The 22,199-nt window shown below is 45.3% G+C and overlaps 1 protein-coding gene across 6 annotated transcripts in view; it reads right to left on the bottom strand.

Moving 5' to 3' along the window:
• Positions 1-20,144, bottom strand: part of SMG7 (SMG7 nonsense mediated mRNA decay factor) — a 54,308-nt gene extending 34,164 nt beyond the window's left edge. For 4 of the 6 annotated variants that reach the window (XM_063343719.1, XM_063343725.1, XM_063343724.1 and 1 more), the window contains exon 1: positions 19,771-20,144. In XM_063343719.1, the coding sequence (XP_063199789.1) occupies positions 19,771-19,799 (29 nt within the window). In that variant the 5' untranslated portion in view covers positions 19,800-20,144. Of the gene's footprint in view, positions 1-11,750; positions 11,903-19,770 lie in introns of all 6 variants that reach the window. The other 2 variants (XM_063343721.1, XM_063343722.1) reach the window with 2 other exon arrangements.
• Between the last annotated feature and the right edge of the window lie 2,055 nt (positions 20,145-22,199).

Raw genomic sequence — 22,199 nt, 5'->3', positions numbered from 1 at the left:
ACAGATGGCAAAGGCAACTTTTCTTCTCTTAAGAACCCGGTAGTACATAAAGTCCTGTTTTGCTGTAACTCGGAAACTCAGACACCACGTTTTGCCTGTAATGAACCACCAGATTTTGCAAAGGAAGACAAGACAGACACATTTTGTTTTTCCATTCTCAAGTGTTTACAATTCTTAATAATTAAGTTTTCCCTAAGCAGAAAATTAGTTGTTCCCCTTAAGCTGGTAAACACTACAGAAAGGAAACCCCACAAATAGAGGGATGTCTCTCCCACACACATTTTCAAGGGTTTAAACCATCACATTGAATAGCTGAAAGGTGCATCGAAAGATCACGTGGTCCCACTTACACTTTTACACTAGGACAAGTTTGCTTAATTTGGTCTTAAAACCCTGTAAGAAAAGATCATACAGCCTCCCTGGTTAACTATTCTATTGTTCAGTGATAATCCGAGAGTTCTTTCTGAAATGCCAACCTAAAATCCCTCTGCAGCAAACCAAGTCCTCCCCACAGCACCCCAGCAGCCACGCGGAGGTACTGGTCACTGCCTCCATACAACAACCACTTGGAAAACAAAAGACTTAAATGCATCTGTTCTCTCTTGTAGGCTAAAAATGTCGGCCTTCATAAATAAAGTTTTCTAAACCTCTTATTGCCACCTGACTTCGAACTTCATTTGTGTATCACTAAACAAATGGATCTATGTTACTGTTGCCCCCAAAACAGGTCATCTCTGTTTCAGTATATATTCTTCAGTTCTGTTCTAACTCAAAGCACACACAATAACAAATTTTCAGTTCTGCATACACCATGCTGCCACTGTGAGAGGGCAATTTAAGTTCTACGGAAGCACAGTTTTGCTAACAAGCTTCATTATCAAGCACAGAAAAGTAAGTAAAATTAAGCCCAAGTTTTCAAAGCAGCAGTCTTGTGTTACCCAGCTAACACCCGCTATTTCTGAAAGTCCGACAGGTCAAAGTTAAGTTTCACTTACACCACACTCCTCCTCTCATTTGCACAGCGAGGATGAGCCAGGCATGATCTGCTATGGCACGACAAGTTCTACAAAAAACACGGAAAACCCCCAGCCTCACAAAAAAACCCACCACTGAACACAACACACTGCTTTTCACCATGTCTAAAGGGGAACTCCACTCGGTTTTCCCCTGGCAGCCCTGAAGCATCAGCAGCTGTATCAGTTCCCTTATCCAATCTCAGTAACACAAACCCCCTGATAAGGAATTGAGGATTTACAGTACTAAAATGGGTAATGAGTCCAGGCATCTGGGCTTATAAAAGCAAACACAATCCAATCACTTGTTCTGTGAATACAAACTAAAAGCCAAATTAAATTTCACTCCAAGCAGGAATTTATATTCCTGCACTTCTCTTCCCTGGAGGTATGCGCAGAAATCGTACCACAACGAAAAGTGCCGGCAGCCTAGCGAGCCTTTGCTGGAGGGGACTGATCCCCTTCGCTGGAGGGGACTGCTCATTAAGGGCACTGCCACAAAGTTTTCCTTCCTCTGAAAGGGACTAAGAAGATACAGAACGTATATAGAATAAATGTAGGAAAACTTTCAGTTTGGGAAGGGAAGGTAATTCTTCTATGCTAGCACACTAAAAAGAAAGCCAAATACACTTAACACTGAAAACAAATTATTATTCTTTTTTAATCATTCCAATACTTGGCAAGGCTCACACAGAGAAGGAACTCCAAAACAACACCCAGCAACTACTACTTTAGATTTTCCTCAACATAATAGTTGACTTCAACAAAAATTTATAGTGGCTTAATACCTCAGTGGGGTTTTGTTTGTTTGCTTATATTTAAGTACACCCATGCTGATTCAGGGCAGGGGAGAGCAGTAGAAAACACTAACAGCTCAGGTACTGCCTATTCTACAGCAGATTTAGGGGACAGCTGGCTTGCTCAGAAGGCCCTAAACACTGTACCCAAGACAGCATTCACATCCAAGTTCAGTGCTGAGCAAAAATTACTGTCTGATATAAGTGGTTGACAGTATCGCGGAAATAACCATTCTTCCTTCCATTCCTTCCTTGCTAAAATATATAGCTTTATTAGCAGCTTTTAGAGACTCGCTGGGCACTAATCCTTTACAGTCAGTACACTTTGCTAAAGGCTGGATTTTGAAAAATATAGAAATAACTCTGACTTCCCTGAACTAGTCTGTAGACAGCAACTGTATCTCTAACTACAACGTGTCCAAGGGAAATATTTTTATAGCAACCTTCGGATTGTGAACAAACCTAGATTTTTATAGCTGAATAAGAGTAGCAGGGAACTTGTGGATAAACTTCATTCTTTGATATTTCCTTCACCTATTAATTCAACATCACCTAAATACCAGAGGCTCGAGACAGCAGCTCCAGTTAACAGCCTGACACACCTTTTACCAAAAGGGTAACAGGATGGAGTCAGGATTTTGCTGTGGTAGAGGCAGTCCGATACAGATTTCACTTATTTGCTTCTAGACTTTACCTACACACTTATGCATCAGATACATGCTGTTTAACAACTTTTTTCAAGCAGCTTTATCTTTATTGAACAAGTTCTAAATGTTCCAAACTTGCAAGTGTTGCTGTCTAATTTAACTGACCGTAGTTTTCACGAAGTGCTGGAATCACTTCCTTTGGGAGCAGGCAGGTTTCGGTGATGTCAGCTCTTGCTGACATAGCAAGAGATCTTCAGGCTGTGAGTCATCAAGTTAAATGCTCCATGTGCCTTTTCCACTGAAAGGACAGTCTTCACAGATATGGTAATGGAAAACACCTTCAACAGTACCACCTTATTGCCAATTTTATGGGCTAACCAGTTTAAAGCTTATTATTCCTGTTACAGGCGGCTGAAGCCAGGGTACAGCTAATTTCTTTGACCAGTGGCTTTCTCAGGCTATAGCCGTAGATCAAAGCCATACAAACAATTAATTCAGCATCAGTGTAATTGTGCAAGTAAAAAAAACACCTCTGCAAGCAGATGCTAAAGCAAGGCAAGCACCACCTGAATCCAAACCCTCTCCACAGGGAATTCCCCTCTCTTGCCTTCTTGTTCCCATATCAGCTGAGAGGGCTGGTAAGAAATGGGGACACAGCAAGTCATAATAATCATCCTCAAAAAGCAACCACCAAAAGCAACTCTCTCCAAGCTTGATCAGAACTGACTATCATTCTCCCTGGGTAAAAGCACCCTCATAGTCAGTTTCATTCAAACTCACTTTTTTCCCCTCCAGTTTCATGTTAGTCAGTTCCTTTGTATCAAGATTTGAAAAAGATGTGCCCAACAGGTAAAAGCTCCACTACGGGAAGTTGATATGTGCTTACTCTCCAATTTAATCTACAGGGAGGGAAATACAAGTCTCCTGCCCTGCTAAGGTTTCTAGCGTTCCGCCACCTCCACCGAAATCCGCACTCCCTCCCGTTACAGCCTAGAGCTTGCATCGCACACAGGAGCAAGCCTGAGCCTTGTCAGAGGAGCAGTGTTGCAAATGTCAGTCAAATGCCTCAGAAATGGGATCTGGTCCATAGGCAGCCATTCAGGATTAGCAATATGACTGTGTCTGTTCTAAAATTTAAGTCAGGAGAGTAACCGGCAAACTAAATACCCAACAATCTGCATTTTTCAATTAAAACAAAAATAGCTTGGAATAAACTTACATTACTAAGACTAGCTCAGGAAAGCTCAGCTACCTTTTTCCATAGTCGTTGGGTTGTAAAGATGTTTTTAAAATACTGACTATGCTGTTCTTTAACTTTCCAGCTTGACCCACTACTTATCTGGAATTTTATTGGCGCCATAAGGGAGAAAACTAACCTCTATATGGATGTCGCCCATGAAAGATAAGTGCAAGTACTCCAGTCACCTTTACTTTGTTTACCTTCCAGGAGCTGACAACATAGCTGTGCAGGTAACCCTGACAGTGTTTTCAGTATAGAAAAATAAAGAGCAAATTACCAAAGGAATAAAAACAATTTAATAACTATAAAAAGGCCCACTCGGGAAAGAACTAATCTATACTTAATATGTGTGTCACTTCAAGACATGGATATCTTTTCATATACCAAGGAATACCTTTAAAGATCACGGAGTAGATCATCCTGGAAACTACGCTAAGGCATGTGGAAAATAAGGAAGTGATGACAGCCAACATGGTTTCACTAAAGGCAAATTGTGCCTGACAAATTTGGTGGCCTTCTACAATGTTGTTACACTGTTGGTTGATAAGGGAAAAGCAACTGACATCATCTACCTGCACTTGTGTAAGGCATTAGACACTGTCCCACACAACATCCTTGTCTCTAAATTGGAGAGACATGGATTTGATGGATGGACACTCAGTGGATAAGGAACTGGCTGGATGGTCAAACTCAAAGGGCTGCAGACAATGGATCAATGTCCACTCGCCCCGTCACCAGTGGCGTTCCTCAGGGGTTGGTACTGGGACTGGTGTTGTTTAACATCTTTGTCAGCAACATGGACAGTGGGATTTAGTGCTCCCTCAGCAAGTTTGCTGACAACACCAAGCTGTGTGGCGCAGTCGACATGCTGGAGGGAAGGGATGCCATCCAGAGGGACCTGGACAGGCTGGAGAGGTGGACTTGTGCGAACCTCATGAAATTCAACTAGGCTGAGTGCAAGGTCCTGCACCTGGGTCATGGCAACCCCAGGCACAAATCCAGGTTGGGTGGAGAAGGGATGGAGAGCAGCCCTGCGGAGAAGGAGTTGGGGGTGCTGGTGGACGAGAAGCTCAACATGAGCTGGCAATGTGCGCTGGCAGCCCAAAAAGCCAACCACATCCTGGGCTGCATCAAAAGAAGCATGGCCAGCAGGGCGAGGGAGGGGATTCTGCCCCTCTGCTCCGCTCTGGTGAGACACCACCTGGAGTGCTGCATCCAGCTCTGGGGCCCTCAACATCAGAAGGACACGGATCCGTTGGAGCAGGCACAGAGGAGAGCCACAAAGATGCTCAGAGGGCTGGAGCCCCTCTGCTGTGAGGACAGGCTGAGAGAGTTGGGGTTCTTCAGCCTGGAGAAGAGAAGGCTCCAGGGAGACCTTATGCGGCCTTCTAGTCCCTAAAGGGGGCCTACAGGAAAGATGGGAAGTGTAGTGATAGGATGAAGGGTAATGGTTTTAAAATAAAAGAGGGCAGATTTAGATTAGATATTAGGAAGAAGATTTTTCACTATGAGGGTGGCAAGACACTGGCCCAGGCTGCCCACAGAAGCTGTGGATGCCTCATCCCAGGAGGTGTTCAAGGCCAGGTTGGATGGGGCTTTGAGCAGCCTGGTCTGGTGGGAGGTGTCCCTGCCCCAGTGCAGTGCGTGGAACTAGATGATCTTTAAGGACCCTTCCAACTCCAACCATTCTATGATTCTATGAAATTACATTTTCTAATAGGAAACACAGTCAACAAATGAATACACTTATGGAATACTGTTTCCTTATCAGCATCCATACAGTAACACATTTACTGCACTGGCTGACAACATGTCAGCTTTGCAGCTGACCTGAGAACAAGTCAAAGGCAAAAGGTTTAAGATGGAATACATAATCTGTGTATCTCCTTAATCCTTATAGTACACATTGGACAAGCTAGTTTTCAAATCTAAAGCAATCTAAAGGTGTGATGGCTCAAAAACTTCAAGACTGCCTTCCAATCCCTTCAACCACTGACAGCCACTCCTTTAGAAAGAGACAGTTCTCAGAGAGAAAAGTCCTAAAAGCTCTGCTCACTCACTACCCACAACGAGGAACTTTTGGTAAGCACGCAGAAGGGTTATACTTATGACTACAGTGCTAAGTGAGATACAAGAGGATTGCAGCTGAACTACCTTATTTTCTGTGGTAATCCCCACAATGTTTTGAGACTGAACAAGGAAAAACAAAAGAATTACTTTCTGGACAACAAAAAAACCCAAAAAAGAACCCCCAACAAGTTATGCCCTTGTAATATTACTATCTTTTGCTCTTTCAAATCCACCCTGATTAGCATGCACTCAATATCAGGTTTCAGTTGCGACAAATATACAGTAAAGTAGTGCTCATTTGTTATATTACAGTTCCTGACTTGGTAAAATCTTCACTTGTGTTAAGGGACGGAAACTGCAGACAACAGATGTTAAAATAAGTGAACATTATTTAACCTCTTTTAACAGCTTTTGCATTATGAAAACCATGTCCAGAATTATGGAAAATGCAGAAATGTGAGCATCGAGATCAGCTTCAGATGAATATCATCAAATCAGTTTCAGGAAGTTACGCTATTTAAGCCAGCCTTGCAGAAGCCAGATCAGCTAAGGTCAGGTAGCAGATGCCAACCCTCCCTGGACACTGTATGAGATCTTCCAGGCAAGCATATAGCATTCAATCAAAGGCTGGTAATTACACAGTCAGTTCAGTGCCACCGTCTTACAACAGGGGATAAAACCTGCCCTCTCGCCTGCCTGTGGAGCTGGAGAGCATAGTGCCTGCAGGTAGCAGCTAGTTACAAAGGTGACATATGTTTCCCCCAGAAAGTCCACCCCACTTTGCATGAAAAAGGCAATGTTTGCAACCCTCCACCTCCTTACTTTTAGCTCTAGCAATTTCCTGCTGCCTCTACCTTCCTCTATTAGCTCTGGATAAAAAGCAGAGATATCTTGCTGATTTTCAATGTTTTCCTCTCAATCCCAGACTCTGAAATTATCCCTTCCCCAGTGGCAATGCTGATCCTTATGCTCAGTAACGCTGAGAACAACTCAAATTGACACAGGAGGTAATTACCATTAAAGAGGAGTCAGATATTGGGAATTCAAGATACTGTCTTCCTTGCTAAGCAGCAGATGGAGAAAGAGCAAAAACATTAGATGTCACTGTCAGAGATAGCAAAAATAAAGTATGAGTAACCCCTCATCCTGTGCTTGTAGTAAGTTAACTACGATAGATATGGTGGAGTTCAGCATTCTGAACATGTGTTCGTCATGCAATAATACTGAGATCTATGCCAGATAGACAAAACCTTCAAAAGCATAAGGCCTAAAGCAAAATTATTGATATTTAAATTATTCATTGCAGTCCTTCAGCAATTGTATGAAGCTGTTTTTTGTCCAACAGCACTCATTTTATAAACTCACAATTATGTAAAGATCACACAAAGCACCTATCTATGCTCAAGTGTGACATACCCAGAAGTTTTAAAATACCTTTTCATAATCAAGAAACTTTTCAGTGCGAAAGGACACTGCACAGTTTAGACAAGGTATGACAAACAACACTCAGATTACAGCCAAGTATGGTCCTAATTGCAAGCTGCATCTTAGAAATTATTTTCACTTCTCCATCTTGAAACTAAATGAAAGCCACACTCTGACAGCACAGCAATGGCATGAAGGCTGAACGCCTGTCAGGGAGAATTATATCATCCATTTACAATAATTAAATGGGTACTCAGTACATTATTGCCAATAGTTTACAGGAGTCTCATTAGCTGTTCCCCGTTCTCTATCAGTCAACACTGTTCTGAAACATACTTTTCACCTAGAGAATATCTGAAGAATTACCTTCCCAAAAAAAGTATAGAAATAAGAAAGGACAAGGGGCAGAATCCTCCACCACCACAGGTTTGATGCAACTCTACCAAATACAGTAATTGATAATAAAAAAAAACCCACAATCATTAAATTCTCACCTCAAAGCACTCAACCAACGCTATTTACTACATATTTCAGCAAAAGCATAAACATGATAAGGTACCAAGAACACCCATTTGAGCTGCATGGAGCTACATGAAGGAGTTTGTTATTGAACCTCAAATTTGACTTCTGGTTTATCAATGCACGGCTCTCCTGTAGTCCTCTGCTCCTGCTTCTCCTCAGTTCAGCAGTGGCTCATCCTGATGGTATGTCCACTACAATACCCAAGAGTCCACCACCAAAAGATATGTACTGCTGCAGTATGTAAAGCTACTCTTTGGTCTGTGTTCAGCTGAAGGAGAAACCTATGACCAATGCAACCAGCTCAGACCTAGCAGATTTTGTGAGCTCAGGAGCAAAGCAGCACGGATATGCCACTACAAAAACTAACCCCACCTTGGAAGGGTGCAGCTTGAAGCTTTTGAGCCCTGATGAACACAAACAGGTCCTGAGGAAAACCAGCCTGGCTGAAGCAGTGCAGCTCACTCGGCCGAATCTAGCTGAGCTCCACAGCTCTGCTCGCAGCAGGTCAAAGCTGCCTCCACCACAGCCATTGCCCTGCGGAGCGCTCTCAGGTGCTGCCAGTTAACCAGTAACACACCTTTCCCATTTTAAAAACTCACTAATTGGTTATGAGCAAACATCCAAGCAAATTTGTGACTTCCAAGGTTAATCCTTCTTTTGGGCATTAAAAATTTTTATAAAAATAATTTTATTTACAATTTCAATCTAAATACCTTAGCTGCAGAACTAAAAAAGTCTCTATCTTAAAGAAGTTCACATGATGTTCAGCCAGCTACAAATGAGTATCTGCTTTAGGAATAATGGAAAAGTATGGAAAAGTTCTCGGGTTTAGCAGATCTTTATTGAATGTAAACTCCATAGAAAACAAAAATCTGAATGTAGTTTTCCAGTGTGCAGTCTCCCTTTCAATAGTCAGCCTAGACTTGTTCATTACATTCATTTTACCTTCTGCATCAGCTGAGGAACAGGCTCCATAGCAATGGACTAACACATCCAGCCTGAAGACCAAATCTTAAGGCTAGAAAGGACCTCAAAAGGTTACGTAGCCTATTCCCTCATCCTGGTGTTATTCCTGACAAACATTTGCGTTGCTTGTTTTTGAAGTCCTCCAGAGGCAGACATCTCCATATTCCAAAGCAGCCTATCCCAGCCACCAGAGCTTATCCCAGCTAAACCATTTCCATGTGTCACTACATCTTGCCTTAAAGAATCACAGTATACCTTGGGTTCACCCACTCTGGCTCCTTCCTCTCGCCAAATCCCTCAGCAAACATCACCAGCCTTGCTCAACCCGCTGCTACCGTTGCAAGGTGGCAAAGGGGCAGGGACTGTTCTCACTCTGTTAGGAGACATTTTCTGAACCTTTGCTGCAAATTAAGCAAGGAGGGATGATACCAGGGAAAGATTCAGCACATGACTCCGCAATTACTGGTTATTCACTCAACACTTGTGCATCACTCGGGTTACACAAGCCAACTCAGCCCTGGCATTTCACTTTGCAACCACAATAGCTTGAATCTCGTCATCAAATGTTGTGTATAGTATACCAGCATGTCCAAAACATTTTAAAATAAAATAATTTTGGCACTGTATTTCAGCACTTGACAATAAAACATGGAAACTATGCGAATCACACTGCTCTAACCCCAAAATCTGAAGTCCATATGTTCAACAGGATTTTCAACTGTACAAATAAAATTTCCTGCAGCTGAGTCCTCAGAGGCCCAAAGATCTTCATGTCTTTCTGATCTGTCATTCCTAAAGATGAGACACTCTTGGCCTCCGTCACTTAACACTCCAGCATAGTAGTTTCTGATTTTGTAGTTCTCAAAGAATTATTTCAGGAATTAATAGGATCAGTTATACACGATAGAAAATACATTTTTATAACCATCTTCAATGCAAGGTGTACAGAATTTTATCTGATTTTAAAGAGCATCCCAAAATTCTGACTACATAATGTAATGTTACAAGTAGACACATCACTTTTTTTAGTATTCACTTCCACCTAGCCATCTATGATGGAAGTTACCAAAATAGCCTGTAGTTGTAAAGCCGCATCAGCAAGCATTTGATATCTTCATTAGAAAGATACTGGAAATATCTTTCTGGATACATTCAAGTTTTAGAGATTATTTTAGTCTTTGATATCAAAACCAGGAGAAGGTGAGTACTTCTCCTGAAGCTGGACTGCACACCTGGCGAGCCACAATCCCCTACAACTGTCTTTGCCTCCAGCCCTGTAACTCCTACAGTTTACCTCAAAACAAAATGATTTCTAAAATTAAGTAGTATGGGTATGTTCAAACTGGGTGAAGAAATTGCCAGAAGTTCATGCCCTAGCATAATCTATGCAACATGCTCCTGCATTAAGGCCTTATTAAGATATTCATTCAAATAAATGTCGACGATGCATTTTAGGCAGTTTATCACTTCTTTTCAAGTGAAAGATTTCACATATACTTTCAACTTTGTGCATATTGATGGTATTAAGACAAACTGTAACACCTTCTAGATTTATTGCAAGTTTACTCTCCGTCTTTTAATCATTTAATTTACTATCATTAATCCATACAGAAAAGTAGCCTTCCTTGAATCTCATCTTTTTCTTCATATTGAAATAACATTTCTTCTATTTTACTAGCAACTGCTGGATGTTGAAGCTCTAAGAGCTGCTACAGTTTTCATGTTTTTATACACTCTTGGTGGGTTTACATTTTTCTTTAATACTAAAAAATGTGACTTAAATCCTTTGGCCACTATTCTTATTGCCATTCACAAAACCCAGACCCACCAGTAGATTGGCTTTTTCCAGGGAATAGCTGGCTAGATCAAGCCTCCACGCTCAGAAGTTTTGTCCTGGCCTTGTCTTCAACAAGTACTTACACTACTTCAATAAAGACAACTAGCATCTATGCAACAGACAAAAGCCTTGTCCCATCCTTCTTTCTCCCCTGCTTCCTAGGTGCAGATGATTAGCAATTCTGGTTTTAGTTATTATTAAGCTAGTCTGGTAAAACTACCCTAGAGCCTCCTCTTAATGGCTCAAGGGTACCTCAGATTAAGAGTATGAATGCTCAAAAAACCAGCTCTGACTGCAGAAGGAACTGAAGCTGGAGTCTATCAAAGGTTCCTTGCTGGCTACAGGAAACCCTGGTTTAAAAAAAGATTATCACACAGTCGCAGCTGTTTGACACATAGCAATATCCACGTGCTCTCTTCAAATCACGGTGAGACCAAGACAGACACAGCAAAGCAAATACCAAGAGACTTTCACTGCAACAGAAAACACAGTAGCAGAATTTATAAGATTGTCATAAAACGAAAGGGAAATATTGGTCTTCCCAATGGATTATCAAAAATTAATTTCTTTTTATTCCTGACAATACCTGTAGGGAAGTCAAACTGCGATAAATAACATAGCAGAGACCACTGGGGAGTCCAGGGGGGTCTAGAACAAGCTGGTTCCAAACAAACTGCCCTTTGCTGTAGCCTGATCAAACAGGAACAACTACCAAGGCCTCATTAAATCAAGGCACCAAGAAACACCAAAGTAAGTCTTGAATAGAGACCCTTGACGCCCAAAAGGTCTGTTTTACTGCATCCAAACAAGAAGTCTAATCTCTGCCTAAAGTAATTAAAGAAATTTTCCCCAAGTTCATTTGGCAGAATCAATCTTAAAGGTTTCACTAGAAAAATATTCAGAATTAATTTCTCACTTCCTAGAGAGCAGCTCTCTGAAATAATTCAGCCATATGACAAGGGTGGCCCGCAGACTCAAAACAGAAAATGCTTCAGAGCACAAGGGGGAGGAAATAAAATAAAAATCAGCTTACACATACCAATATTAGATGAAGCAGAGCTGAGTTCAATGGAGCTGAGCACTAGAGGATACTTGCAACACCACAGACAATGAAATTAAAATGAGAAATAGACTGCTGATGTGTTAGAGACATCATAAGTACTTTCGGAAAAATGACATTTCTTTTCCCTAAAGATGGAAGAGAAAATTAACTCTAGCAGGACTCCTAAGTACCTCAAGGGTATCTCTGATTTGAGTCCCATCAGTGAAATTCAGTCTGTCGCCCACGGCTGTGTAACAATCCCAAGAGACTCCTCAGCCTTCTGGTTCCTTATGATAATCCCTTGAGTGCAGAAGCCAGTGTGAATAATCCGAGAAAAGTCCTACTGGAATACAGAAAGAAGAGAAAGCAGGCCTCGTTACTCAAAAAGTTCTTATTCCACCCCAACTCACAGCATTACATTGATCTCAAAGGGTAGCTGCTGATTTAATTCAGAGGAATTGAAATACACAGTATCAACACACTGCTTCAGCCACTTCCCCCTCATTTGGTTGTCTAGGAAGTCCCCAAGCTTACAACCAGAAGTTCCTAAATTCAAATGGAAAGAAAAGCAGTGGCCAGACAGGTCTAGAAATGTGGCCTAAAGGCAGGACTTGGAGCACGACTGCACAAGTGGAAGCTGGTGATGAAACCAGTACGGCTGTAAAGCTACATTCAACAAGATACTGCATGCAACAACACGAGTGCTCAAAAAAACCACCCGCCCTCCCTCCTGGATGAAATAGTGAGAAACTACAGCCCACAAGTCAGCTCCGTGATTCCTCATGTCACTCCACAATAAACATTAAGTTAGCCCTCTGTTCTTTTCACTGCAGTAAGATGCTATACCCCTCCCTGAGCACAGAAAAAACTTACATTTTACCAACCACTGAAATCTATGACCTCCCTAGTAACACATTAAAAAGTTTAAGAAGTACAGGACCAAAGCATGCAATTCTGCTAATGATTTTAAGGAAACAAAATCTGTGGTTTTATTCCCCCCCACTTGACAGTAGCCCTGCAGTTTTCAAGTGAGATGAGGACAAGCCTCAAGTTCACAGTAACAAAAGCAATAACTAATGTCCTCCCACATATACCCCTTATACATCATAGCTGCATTACTTAACTGCTCTTCCACCATTCCTACTCCAAGGAGTCTGCTCCTATTAGTGAATCTCTGCTGCTGTGAAGATCGCAACATGAAGAATGGCAGTGATGAAGGACACTTAAGACTCTATAACCGCCAGGAGCTCCTCATCCAACAAAATCAGATACGACACTACAGCAAACTGTCCTCTCCTCCTTCCCTAGCCACCATGCACTGCATCTCCAATTGCTCCTCTTCCCTACTGATTTTTGCTGGCTAAGCAGGGCAGGGAAGATGCCAAGGCATCTATCCATCAAGTCACTGCCTTCTCCCATCAACCCAAGCGATCCTGAGCAATGGCTGCAGCCAGCCTTTTCTTAAGTGGGAAGCACCAAGACAGCCGAAAACGCGTGCAATAGCCAATGTGGCACAATGAAAAGCATGGGCAGCTTCGCATTCCACACAGATTGATTTATAGCTTTTAAGTTGCTTGAGGTAAAAGTTAGTGATACAATTCAGTGTCCAGATCAGCTTATTTAGAGGCAAGAACATCTCACTGGAGCAAGCTAGGCGTACTCGTTACGAAACTGCTATATAGAAGATGCACTCTTAGGACAGAAAAAACAGATGTTACAAGTAGCTTGAACATCACAGTATACTTTATATTGAGTACTTAAATAAAATAGCTAAGCATTCACCAAGCAAATGTATCTTCCTACCATGCACTGAAATGAAATAAACTCAGTAAAATACCTCCAAACCTCTATATTCAGCCTTCTCAAAATGCTTTGGTGCAGATTAAGTGCTCCATCAAAACTTCAGATAAGCATCGCCTGGTTTCACTGCCACAACAGAACCTTCTCCTTTTCAATAAAGACCAAACTACATACAAATATGCAGGTTAGAACAAGAACTAATGGCTACAAGAATCGTCCCTGCCATCAAAATTAAATAAACACAGCTGTAACTTTACTTACACTAACCTGCACTTCTAGGTCACTGGAACACTGTTTTGCAAGTAACCTCAAAGCACAGCACAAAGAAAGCACGGTAACAGCATCCACAATAAACTCTGTTCTGCAGGGAAAAAAAAAAAAAAAAAAAAAAAGGAGAGTCTCAGCCCAGACTGATAACAGGGGTACTAATTGTGACAGTGATATCCGCTATGCCAGGGCATTCAGGGGTTCCTATATTCTAGGAAATGGGGCATTATTTACCAGTGTTATGGGTCAGTGAGCACTTTAATGATAATGAGGGCTATCACTACAAGAAGCGGTCCCACCCTGCCCTTACTATTAGTGCCTCATTCCCATCACACACAACCTCACCCCTTTTGTCAGCACATGCGTGTGGTAACATGACAAATGGGGTCAGGAAACCAACTCAGGCTAAACTCCGTGGGTAAAAAACAAAACAAAAGCAGCTTTAACCTAGCATAGTTCTCCCGTCCAGTTCACTGAAGACCTGGCCATAAACTTACACCATCAAATCAGGGCTGAGCAGGAAAGGGTGAAAGGAAGAGCGGGACAGGTCTATTGGGCACAGTTCAAGTTTAAAACACACCCATTGTCTATATGGCCAAGCTTTTGCCAAGTACTAAACAAGAAGGGTCAAGTTCTCAGATTACTGCAGCCCTCTTCCCTCCGGCACATTCATACATAGTCACCTTCCTGCCAGTCCCTCCAGCAGGAAAACGTTCCCACCACCTGCTAAACTGTACACGCGTTCAAATCCTCACTAATAAGGATGTGTATCTATCCACTCTTTTAACATACTGCGCCAACTGCACTCAAACTCCATACCGAGGAGCAAACTCAAACTCCATGCACAGAGAAGCACATGTACCACGGCTGACATGAAGCTCTGCATGAGCTAATTTACACCAGCTGAGCTCTACCTGCTTCTCTCTCAACTGGCACGCTTCATTTGGATCGCTCTTCTAACCAGCTAACTTTCATAAAGTTAATGGCAACAATCAACTTTGAAAATTCTGTCCCTCTGTAGAAGATGGTTAAAATCTGTCAAAGCCATCTGAGAAAGGGGAGCAAAAAGTGATAGGCAGTACATTCACATAAGCCTCGTTTCCTTTGGAACCTAGGCTTGAAAAAAGCCTATATCAGAGCTATGACAGCACACCCAGCCAACCTGTGACGTTAGCACAAGTTGTCCCTGGGTGGCAGGAAGATGCTCAATAATCCAACTCTCCATGACAGCAGGAAGGGAGCAAGTAATAGCTGCTGTCTACCACTGCCTAGCTGACCCAGATACCATGCTGTAATGGCTGGGGCTGGAGAGAATCTGCCAGAGACCTGCGGGGCATGGTGTGTGTCCTAGGGCTCTCAGCAAGATGAATTTCCTTCAGCAGAAAGCTCAGAGGGGAACTGCTTAATGCTTTTTAAATTGTAATTCTTTTCACTTCCTAGGTCACCACAAAAAGCTTGTTGATCAGTAGTAAGTAGCAATCATCATCAATCTTATTTGCCTTTTTAAACCATTACCCTCACCCTTGCAGAGGGATAAGAAGTGTTGCTCATACTAAATACTGGCAACAATTCTAGTTATCAAATGCCAAAAACACCTTGTATGGAGGGGGAAAAAAAAAAAAAAAAAAAAGAGAGAGAAAAGAAGAAGGAACGCTTTCCCCTTTATATTCCCCCAAAGAAAACACTGTGCTAAGAGGTGCCTCCTGAAAGGCCAACACAGTATTTGATCTCTCCACTACTCCTCCCCTGTTTAAAATTCATGAGTGAACAATGTATGAAAGTAGCATTAATCCTTTCAGAACATAAAAAAGCTGGAGGGAATACTTCCCGAAACTGACTGGTCCTGTTCAGGTATCAAGACAAATCAAGAAAGATGTGGATCAACTGAAGCGAGGTCAGCAGAGGCCCCCAGGGTGGCTGTGGCTGAAGCACTTGCGTTCGGATCTTGGTCAGCCTGGGGCAGGGAAGGCTTTGGGGCACCCACAGCAGCTGCACGCCTGCGGGGAGGGCATTGAGAAAATGCAGGCAGGCTCTCCGCAATGCCATGTGGTGGGAGGATGAGAGCCAATGGGCATAAGTTAAAATATGAGAGGTTCAGACTTGATGTAAAGAAAATCTTTTCCACCACAAGCACAGTCAAGGAGTAGCACAGGCTGCCCCAAAAGGCTGAGCTGTCTCCATCCTTGGAGGTTTTCAAGACCGGAGTGGATCAAGACCTGAGCAACGTGGTCTGACCCCAGAGCTGCTTCGAGCAGGAGGCTGGGCAGGGATCTCCTGAGGTCACCTCCGGCCCAAGTTACCTTGTGATCCTATGAACTCCAAGCAGCACGCTGCAGGCACACATTACAAGATTCTCTATTAACACTGGAGCTATATTTACTAACTTTTTCCTCCATATAAGCCCAAGATAATGAAATAACTTTGCCTGTCCTGTTGAGATTCACCCCAGGTTTCAAACAGTATTCTGGTTTGTGCCTTTCCAGCACTGACAAACTCTACATCATCCCAATCAGGAATCGGTACCAGAACATGCTCACACACAGACTGCAGCACTTAATTACCTCTGCTCTACCCTCCTCCATTAACAGTGAAGAAACACTGCAAGAGGTGCGTCATGGACTGGCAGACAGCAAAGGAGCAACCATGAAGAGACACGGCAGATGCAGAAGTTAATGGAGCTACTGATGAGTCTTTGAAAAGAGAGCCACAATTTAAATTATTAAAGCAGTCAAACCTTTAATGAAGTTGGTTATAGCCTCATCATAAGACTACAGGAAACAACCTACTGGTTTGTCAGCACTAGAATTTCTAAGTGGTGTCCAAGCCTGTAATTCAAGCGCTTTTTATTCTATGTTTACAGAATGCTAAAAGCCACAATTTACCAGGGTAATGCCACATTTAACTAGTAACTTGAGTTCACCTCTTTGTGAAATGCAATTGAGACAGTCATATCTCAGTCAAACTGCTAAACTTTTGAATCCAAGTTAACTACGTTTAAATATTAACATATAAAACTGGCAATGAAGATCATTTCCTTAAAGTGAACAAGTGTGGATTAAAGCTTGATACGGTCTTATGAGAAGGATGTACTCAGAAGTTTTCTGTGCTATTATGTTAGAAATCCTATCGGTAGTGATCTTTTGCTTAAAAGTGACTTCTTCTGTACCTAGTAGGATGCATGAAATGTTTACCGTAAGATGACTGTCCCACAAGATTAATTTGATTTGTGGGGAGTACTTGTAGATTCCCAAAGCAGCACAAATGGTAAGGGTACAAGTTTTTAACCAGATGAAATGAACACATTCACCTGAAGACAGAGGCGTGAACCATGCCTCTTTTTCCTAAGAGCTCTTTGAAAGAACCTTCTGAAAGGTCTACTCACCTGACCAGATGTAATACATGGCTTTGAGAAGTGACTCAAACAATGACCCGAGAGAAGCATCTAAGAAACTAGATGGGGCAGAATACACCCCAGTACTCCTGAAAGGTGACCTTGAAAAGGATAATAAGACTAGGAAAGCAAAAATCTGAATGCTTTCTTACAACATACAAAGATGACTTAAAAAAGGACTCTCCTGCAACTTTTAAAAGACTTGGCACGTGAAGTCTGACCTTCTTTGTTCATTCTGGAGGACCTCTGTAGGAGTCTCAGGTGTTTCTCAGTTCTTGCATTTTGATTGCAGGGGCACAATCTTTTAAGGACTGCGTTGTAAAACAGTTGATTCACATACATTCATACAGAAAGTGAGAGACTGGTAGTGGAGGAGTTAAGGCAGTCCGGCTAGAAGTCCTTTCTTCCCTGCTCATTTTTTCAGCGTCTCAATTCTTGCAGAGTCATTATTTCACTAGTTATTCAACCATTACATGGTCACCTTAGAAATTCAGCTCTCTTCTGCCTAAACTTCAAATACACAGAGAAGGATTTATCACAAAAACTTTTCTGTCCCTCCTTAGTTTTAAGATGATGAAAACTAACAGGGACTAATTGCTCCACATCTTCATTTGGCACAAGGTTTTGTTAAGTTGCCCTTTCATATTATTACACTTTTGTCTATTTATTCCTTCATCATTACACTCAGATTGAGCTTATAGCGTTAAAGTAAGAAAGAGGATGCCCCCCTCCTTAAGGGCTAACAGAACTGGCTCTGAGACTTTGAGGCTCTATTCCCAGTTTTCTTTATGAGCTTGGGCTGCAGTAATCCGCAGCTCAATTTCTGCCCTACGCAAATCAAAATTTAAAAATACACTCTGTGGATGTAAAAAGCATTTCACAGCTTTTAAGGCAACTGTCCCTGAGCTTACCTTCTACACAGAGGAACAAACACAAATGTTTTTTAGAGACAGAAGGTGAAGATTGACAACTACGAAGTGTGAAAAGTTTGGGAGGGGGATTGTTCTGGTGTGGGTTGTTTTTTTTTAGGAGATAAGGTTGTTGGTAACAGACAGGACTCATTACTTGTACTACATTAGTGCCCAGATGCTTCAGTCCCATTGTATTAGGCACAACACGAACAAAGCAGTCAGAAAAAAGTGATAAAGGCCCAGGATGAGTGTTGGAGGAACAAAGCTGGGAGAAATAGGTGATTACTGCCCACATGCTTGCAGGTAAGGAGGGTCTCCAGCTTGGTGCAGCAGAACACAGAACAGTAAGAGTCCAGTGGTGCAGGAAAGTGACTGGGGCAGGACAAGTGTGACTTAAGCCTTTTAACGATGCAAGGCAGCTGAAGACCCACAGTTACGGGGAGGGAGAGGGGAGCAAGAGGTTACAATACTGTTAAGACATATACTACTATACAAAACCAAGTATTTTACTGGTAGAGAAGAGCTAGTAATAAGCCATTTAAGAGCTTTTTCCATAATGTAACAGGAAAAAAGGGCAAAGAAGTTTCTAAGATAGCATAGGTGAGCAGGCTGGAAGAGAAAAAGGCTCATAAACTTACTATTAGATAAAAGGATGACTTCTTTTTTTCCTCTCTTTTTTGAAAGGTTAACCTTGAGACAGGATCTGGACTACCAGAGGGAGGCAGACAGAGACAGAAGACAAGATGAGGAGGAAGAGGATGATTTGGAGAATCAGTAAGGGGAGACAGCTGAAGTGTTTCAGAACCCTGGATAGAAAGTGTTTTGGAAATGTAAAAGCTTCCTTGAATTCACTCCTTCGAAATCCTTCCCAAGCCCTGAACTCTTCAGAAAGAGAGCACTTGCCCTTTTGGCTTATCTACATGAAGTTCTCTGGAAGGACTGGGAGGGGGGGCAACATGTCATGGCCAACGCTCTATTTAGCATTTTACAGCTGCTGAAAAGCCGTTTGTATCTCGCAACGCTGCTTTACAAAACGAGGAGAGAAAGAGCATTTCATATCCAAAAGATAAGTTCACCCAAGAGCCTATCAAAGTTCTGCTCATATCAGCGTGCAGCATCTAGTGCTCTCGACTTCAGGGGCTTGGGAGCGTTTCCGTTCAGTGGAGCGTTTCAAAGAAGCACAACCCCGGCAGACTCCCTTCTCTCCCAAACGCTCAGCTGACCGTCCCCAAAACCCACCAACTGCACAAGCCGCGGCAGAGGGGTTTCAGCAGGCCGCGGGCTGCCTGGCGAGGGCTGAGACCCAGCTCCCGCTACTCCCGTCCTCCCAGAGCACCTCACGGGGCTGCGAGCCCGGTTTTCGCTTCACCGCCGGGGTCAAACTTGGCAGCGGCTCCGCAGCGGAGGGTTATCACGGCACCTACTCGAGAGGGGCTGGAGAATGCCGGCGGGGAAGCCGGTGCGCCCCTCTGCCCTCCCCGCGGCCCCAAGGCACGGCATGACCTTGCTGAGGAGCCCTCGCCGCGCCGGGCCGCCCTCAGCCAAGCGGCCGCCGGAGCCGCCCGCCTGCGGGGACGCGGCTCCATCCCGCCTCAGCCCTCGCTCCCCGCCAGCGCTGCGGGGCTCGGTAACGTGGCGGCCGGGCCCCCGACACCCGCCCCGGTCACATCCCCCTCGCAGCCCCGAGCTCCTCGCTGCCGCTGCGGGGACTCCCCACGCCTAAGGGGACGCCGTCCCTCCTTGCTCCCCGCCGCCTCCGGGGCCGTTGGCCGCAGCCTCGCCTCAGGGCAGGCGGCGACTCCCCCCCTCACACCCCCCCGCCGCTTCCCGGCCGGCCCTCACCGGAGATACTGCGCACACAGCAGGCTCATCCTCCGCCGCTCGCCGCCTCGTCCCGCCGCGGGTCTCACAGCCCGGGCCGGCCCGCCGCCCCCGCGCCGCCGCCGTTGCTGCTGCTGCTGCTGCCGCCTCCGGCCGCCGCCGCCATCTTCCCGTGCAGGGCCTGCCGCCGCGGGGGAGGGGCGGCAGGAAGGAAGGGGCGGGGGTGTCCCCGCTCTGCGCTCCGGCCGGGCAGAAACCGCCCGCGCCCCGCCGCACCCGGACCCAGAAACCTCAGCGGCCCCGGCAGGCCCCAGCCGCCGTCTCGTCCGCTCTCCCGCCGCCCCGCCGAGGTGCCCTGACCCTCCCGCCGCGCCGGCCGCGCTTCCGGGCCCGGCCCCGCCCCCGACGGCACTTCCGGCGGCGCCACCGGCAAAGCCTTCCCCCGCGCCTTCCCCCCGCCGACCCGCGGCGGCGCCCGCCGATTGGCTCGCCCGCTGCCATAGCAACCGAAGGGGGCAGCGGGGCGTCGTCACGGCAACCGCGGCGCCTTCCCGCCGCCGGGGCCGGGCCAGGCCGGGCCCCGCGCAGCGACATCGCGATTTATCAGAGTCCCCTCCACGGAGCTCGGTCGGGGAGGCGGGGGGGTCCCGCGGCGCTGTGAGGGAGCCCCCCGTTCCCCCGCGCGAGGGTGGTAGCGGCAGCGTCGCTCTTCCCTGACGGGAGAGGTTTTGGCAGGAGCAACGCTAGCAGGCCTGGGCTTCCCACATAAACCTGGCTGCCCGTGCCCTGCCTGCTTGCCTGCCCTCACTGAAGGACATGCTGAGAAGAGAAAGGCTGAGGGATTTGCGTCTTTTTGGTCTGGAAAAAAGACGACTGAGGGGGCATCTTATCAACCCTTATAAATCCTTAAAGGGTGGGTGTCAGGAGGATGGGGCCAGGCTCTTCTCAGTGATGCCCAGAGACAGGACAAGAGGTAACGGGCACAAACTTGAGCATAGGAAGTTCCACCTAAATGTGAGGAGGAACTTCTTTCCTTTGAGGGTGGCAGAGCCCTGGCACAGGCTGCCCAGAGAGGTGGTGGAGTCTCCGTCTCTGGAGGCGTTCAAAACCCGCCTGGACGCGTTCCTGTGCCGCCTGCTCTGGGTGACCCTGCTCTGGCAGGGGGGTTGGACTGGATGGTCTCCAGAGGTCGCTTCCCACCCCGTCCAGTCTGGGATTCTGGGATTCTGTGATTCCCAGGGTTTGGCTGCTCAGATTGTCCCCAAAGTGTCCCAAACGGCCCTCATCTCAGACTCCCTCCATTACCCATCACCGCTGGCAGCACCAGCCCCAGCGCTGGGAAGCAGCAAGCTCAGGCACTGGGGATGCGGCCCCCGGCCCCAGAGTGGACACTGCAGCTGGCAGGTCTTGGCGTGGAGCCAGGACACAGGCACATTAGGCAGTGACCTTGTGCTTCCGTCTATCGCATCTAAATATTTACACTTTTTACACTATTTACACCATGCGGTGCCACCTGCTGTGATGACTTGGTGACTCATTTTATGCTCAGACTTGTCTTTTGGGGCAGGAAAAGTCCCACTGAGCTCAGTGGCCATTCGACCATGTGGGCCAGCCTGCAGAAATGAGGCAGATGACAATTTAGGATCAGATGAGCACCAGGGAGGCTGGCTAATGCAAATCGTGTTATTTGAGCACGTAAGTGATCCCAAGGACAAAATGAAAGATCGGGTTTTGAAAATAAATCCCGTGCATTTCTTCGAGTCGAAATGAGAATGTGTTTAGTGAAATGATTTTCAGTGGCCCCACATGTTTAAACAGAAGCCTCTCGGGGCTGCAGAATTGGTTTACTGTTTTCATTGTGACCGGGGCTGGGCAGAAAGCCATGCTGCCAAACCTCCCATCAGATGCTGTGCAGCCTCGGGCAGGCACTGCAGTAGGGCTCGGGGCTCAGCCTCCATCCCCGCGGGCTCTCAAATGCAGAGCAGGAGCAAACTGGTTCGGCACTGGGCAAACTGGGGCTGCTTCTGCCTGCCTGGAGCCCATCCTGGGCTAAAACAAACAGGCCGAGTCTGCACAGCTGCCACAGGAACTCCATGAGATTGTATCTCTTGTGTCAATGGAGAAATGCATCTCTTCTGAGCTGGATCTCTCAGGGCACATTGTCCAGGACTATCCCCAGCCCCTTCGTATTGCCAGTGGGATCCGAAGCCTCATCCCCTGGTTCCTGAGCCGGCATGCTCAGGGCTCCCTGCCTCCCAGAGCAGACCCCCAGGCAGCCCATACTACTGCACGGATACCTTGAGCATGCCTCTAGCCTTAATGAATTTTTCCATCCATTCCTTCTCCTCGTGGAGGAGTTGAATAACCCAAGTTTTGAAAGCAGACGCACCTTAACCCAGTGCCATTTCCCCTTCCACCAGCCCCTCACTTCCACCCCCTGTTTGCAGCCG

The sequence above is a fragment of the Chroicocephalus ridibundus genome, chromosome 8 (genome assembly GCF_963924245.1).
Source record: "Chroicocephalus ridibundus chromosome 8, bChrRid1.1, whole genome shotgun sequence".
Taxonomy (NCBI): Eukaryota; Metazoa; Chordata; class Aves; order Charadriiformes; family Laridae; genus Chroicocephalus; species Chroicocephalus ridibundus.
The sequence above is the reverse complement of the archived record's forward strand: the minus strand, read 5'-3'. Positions and strand labels throughout refer to the sequence as shown.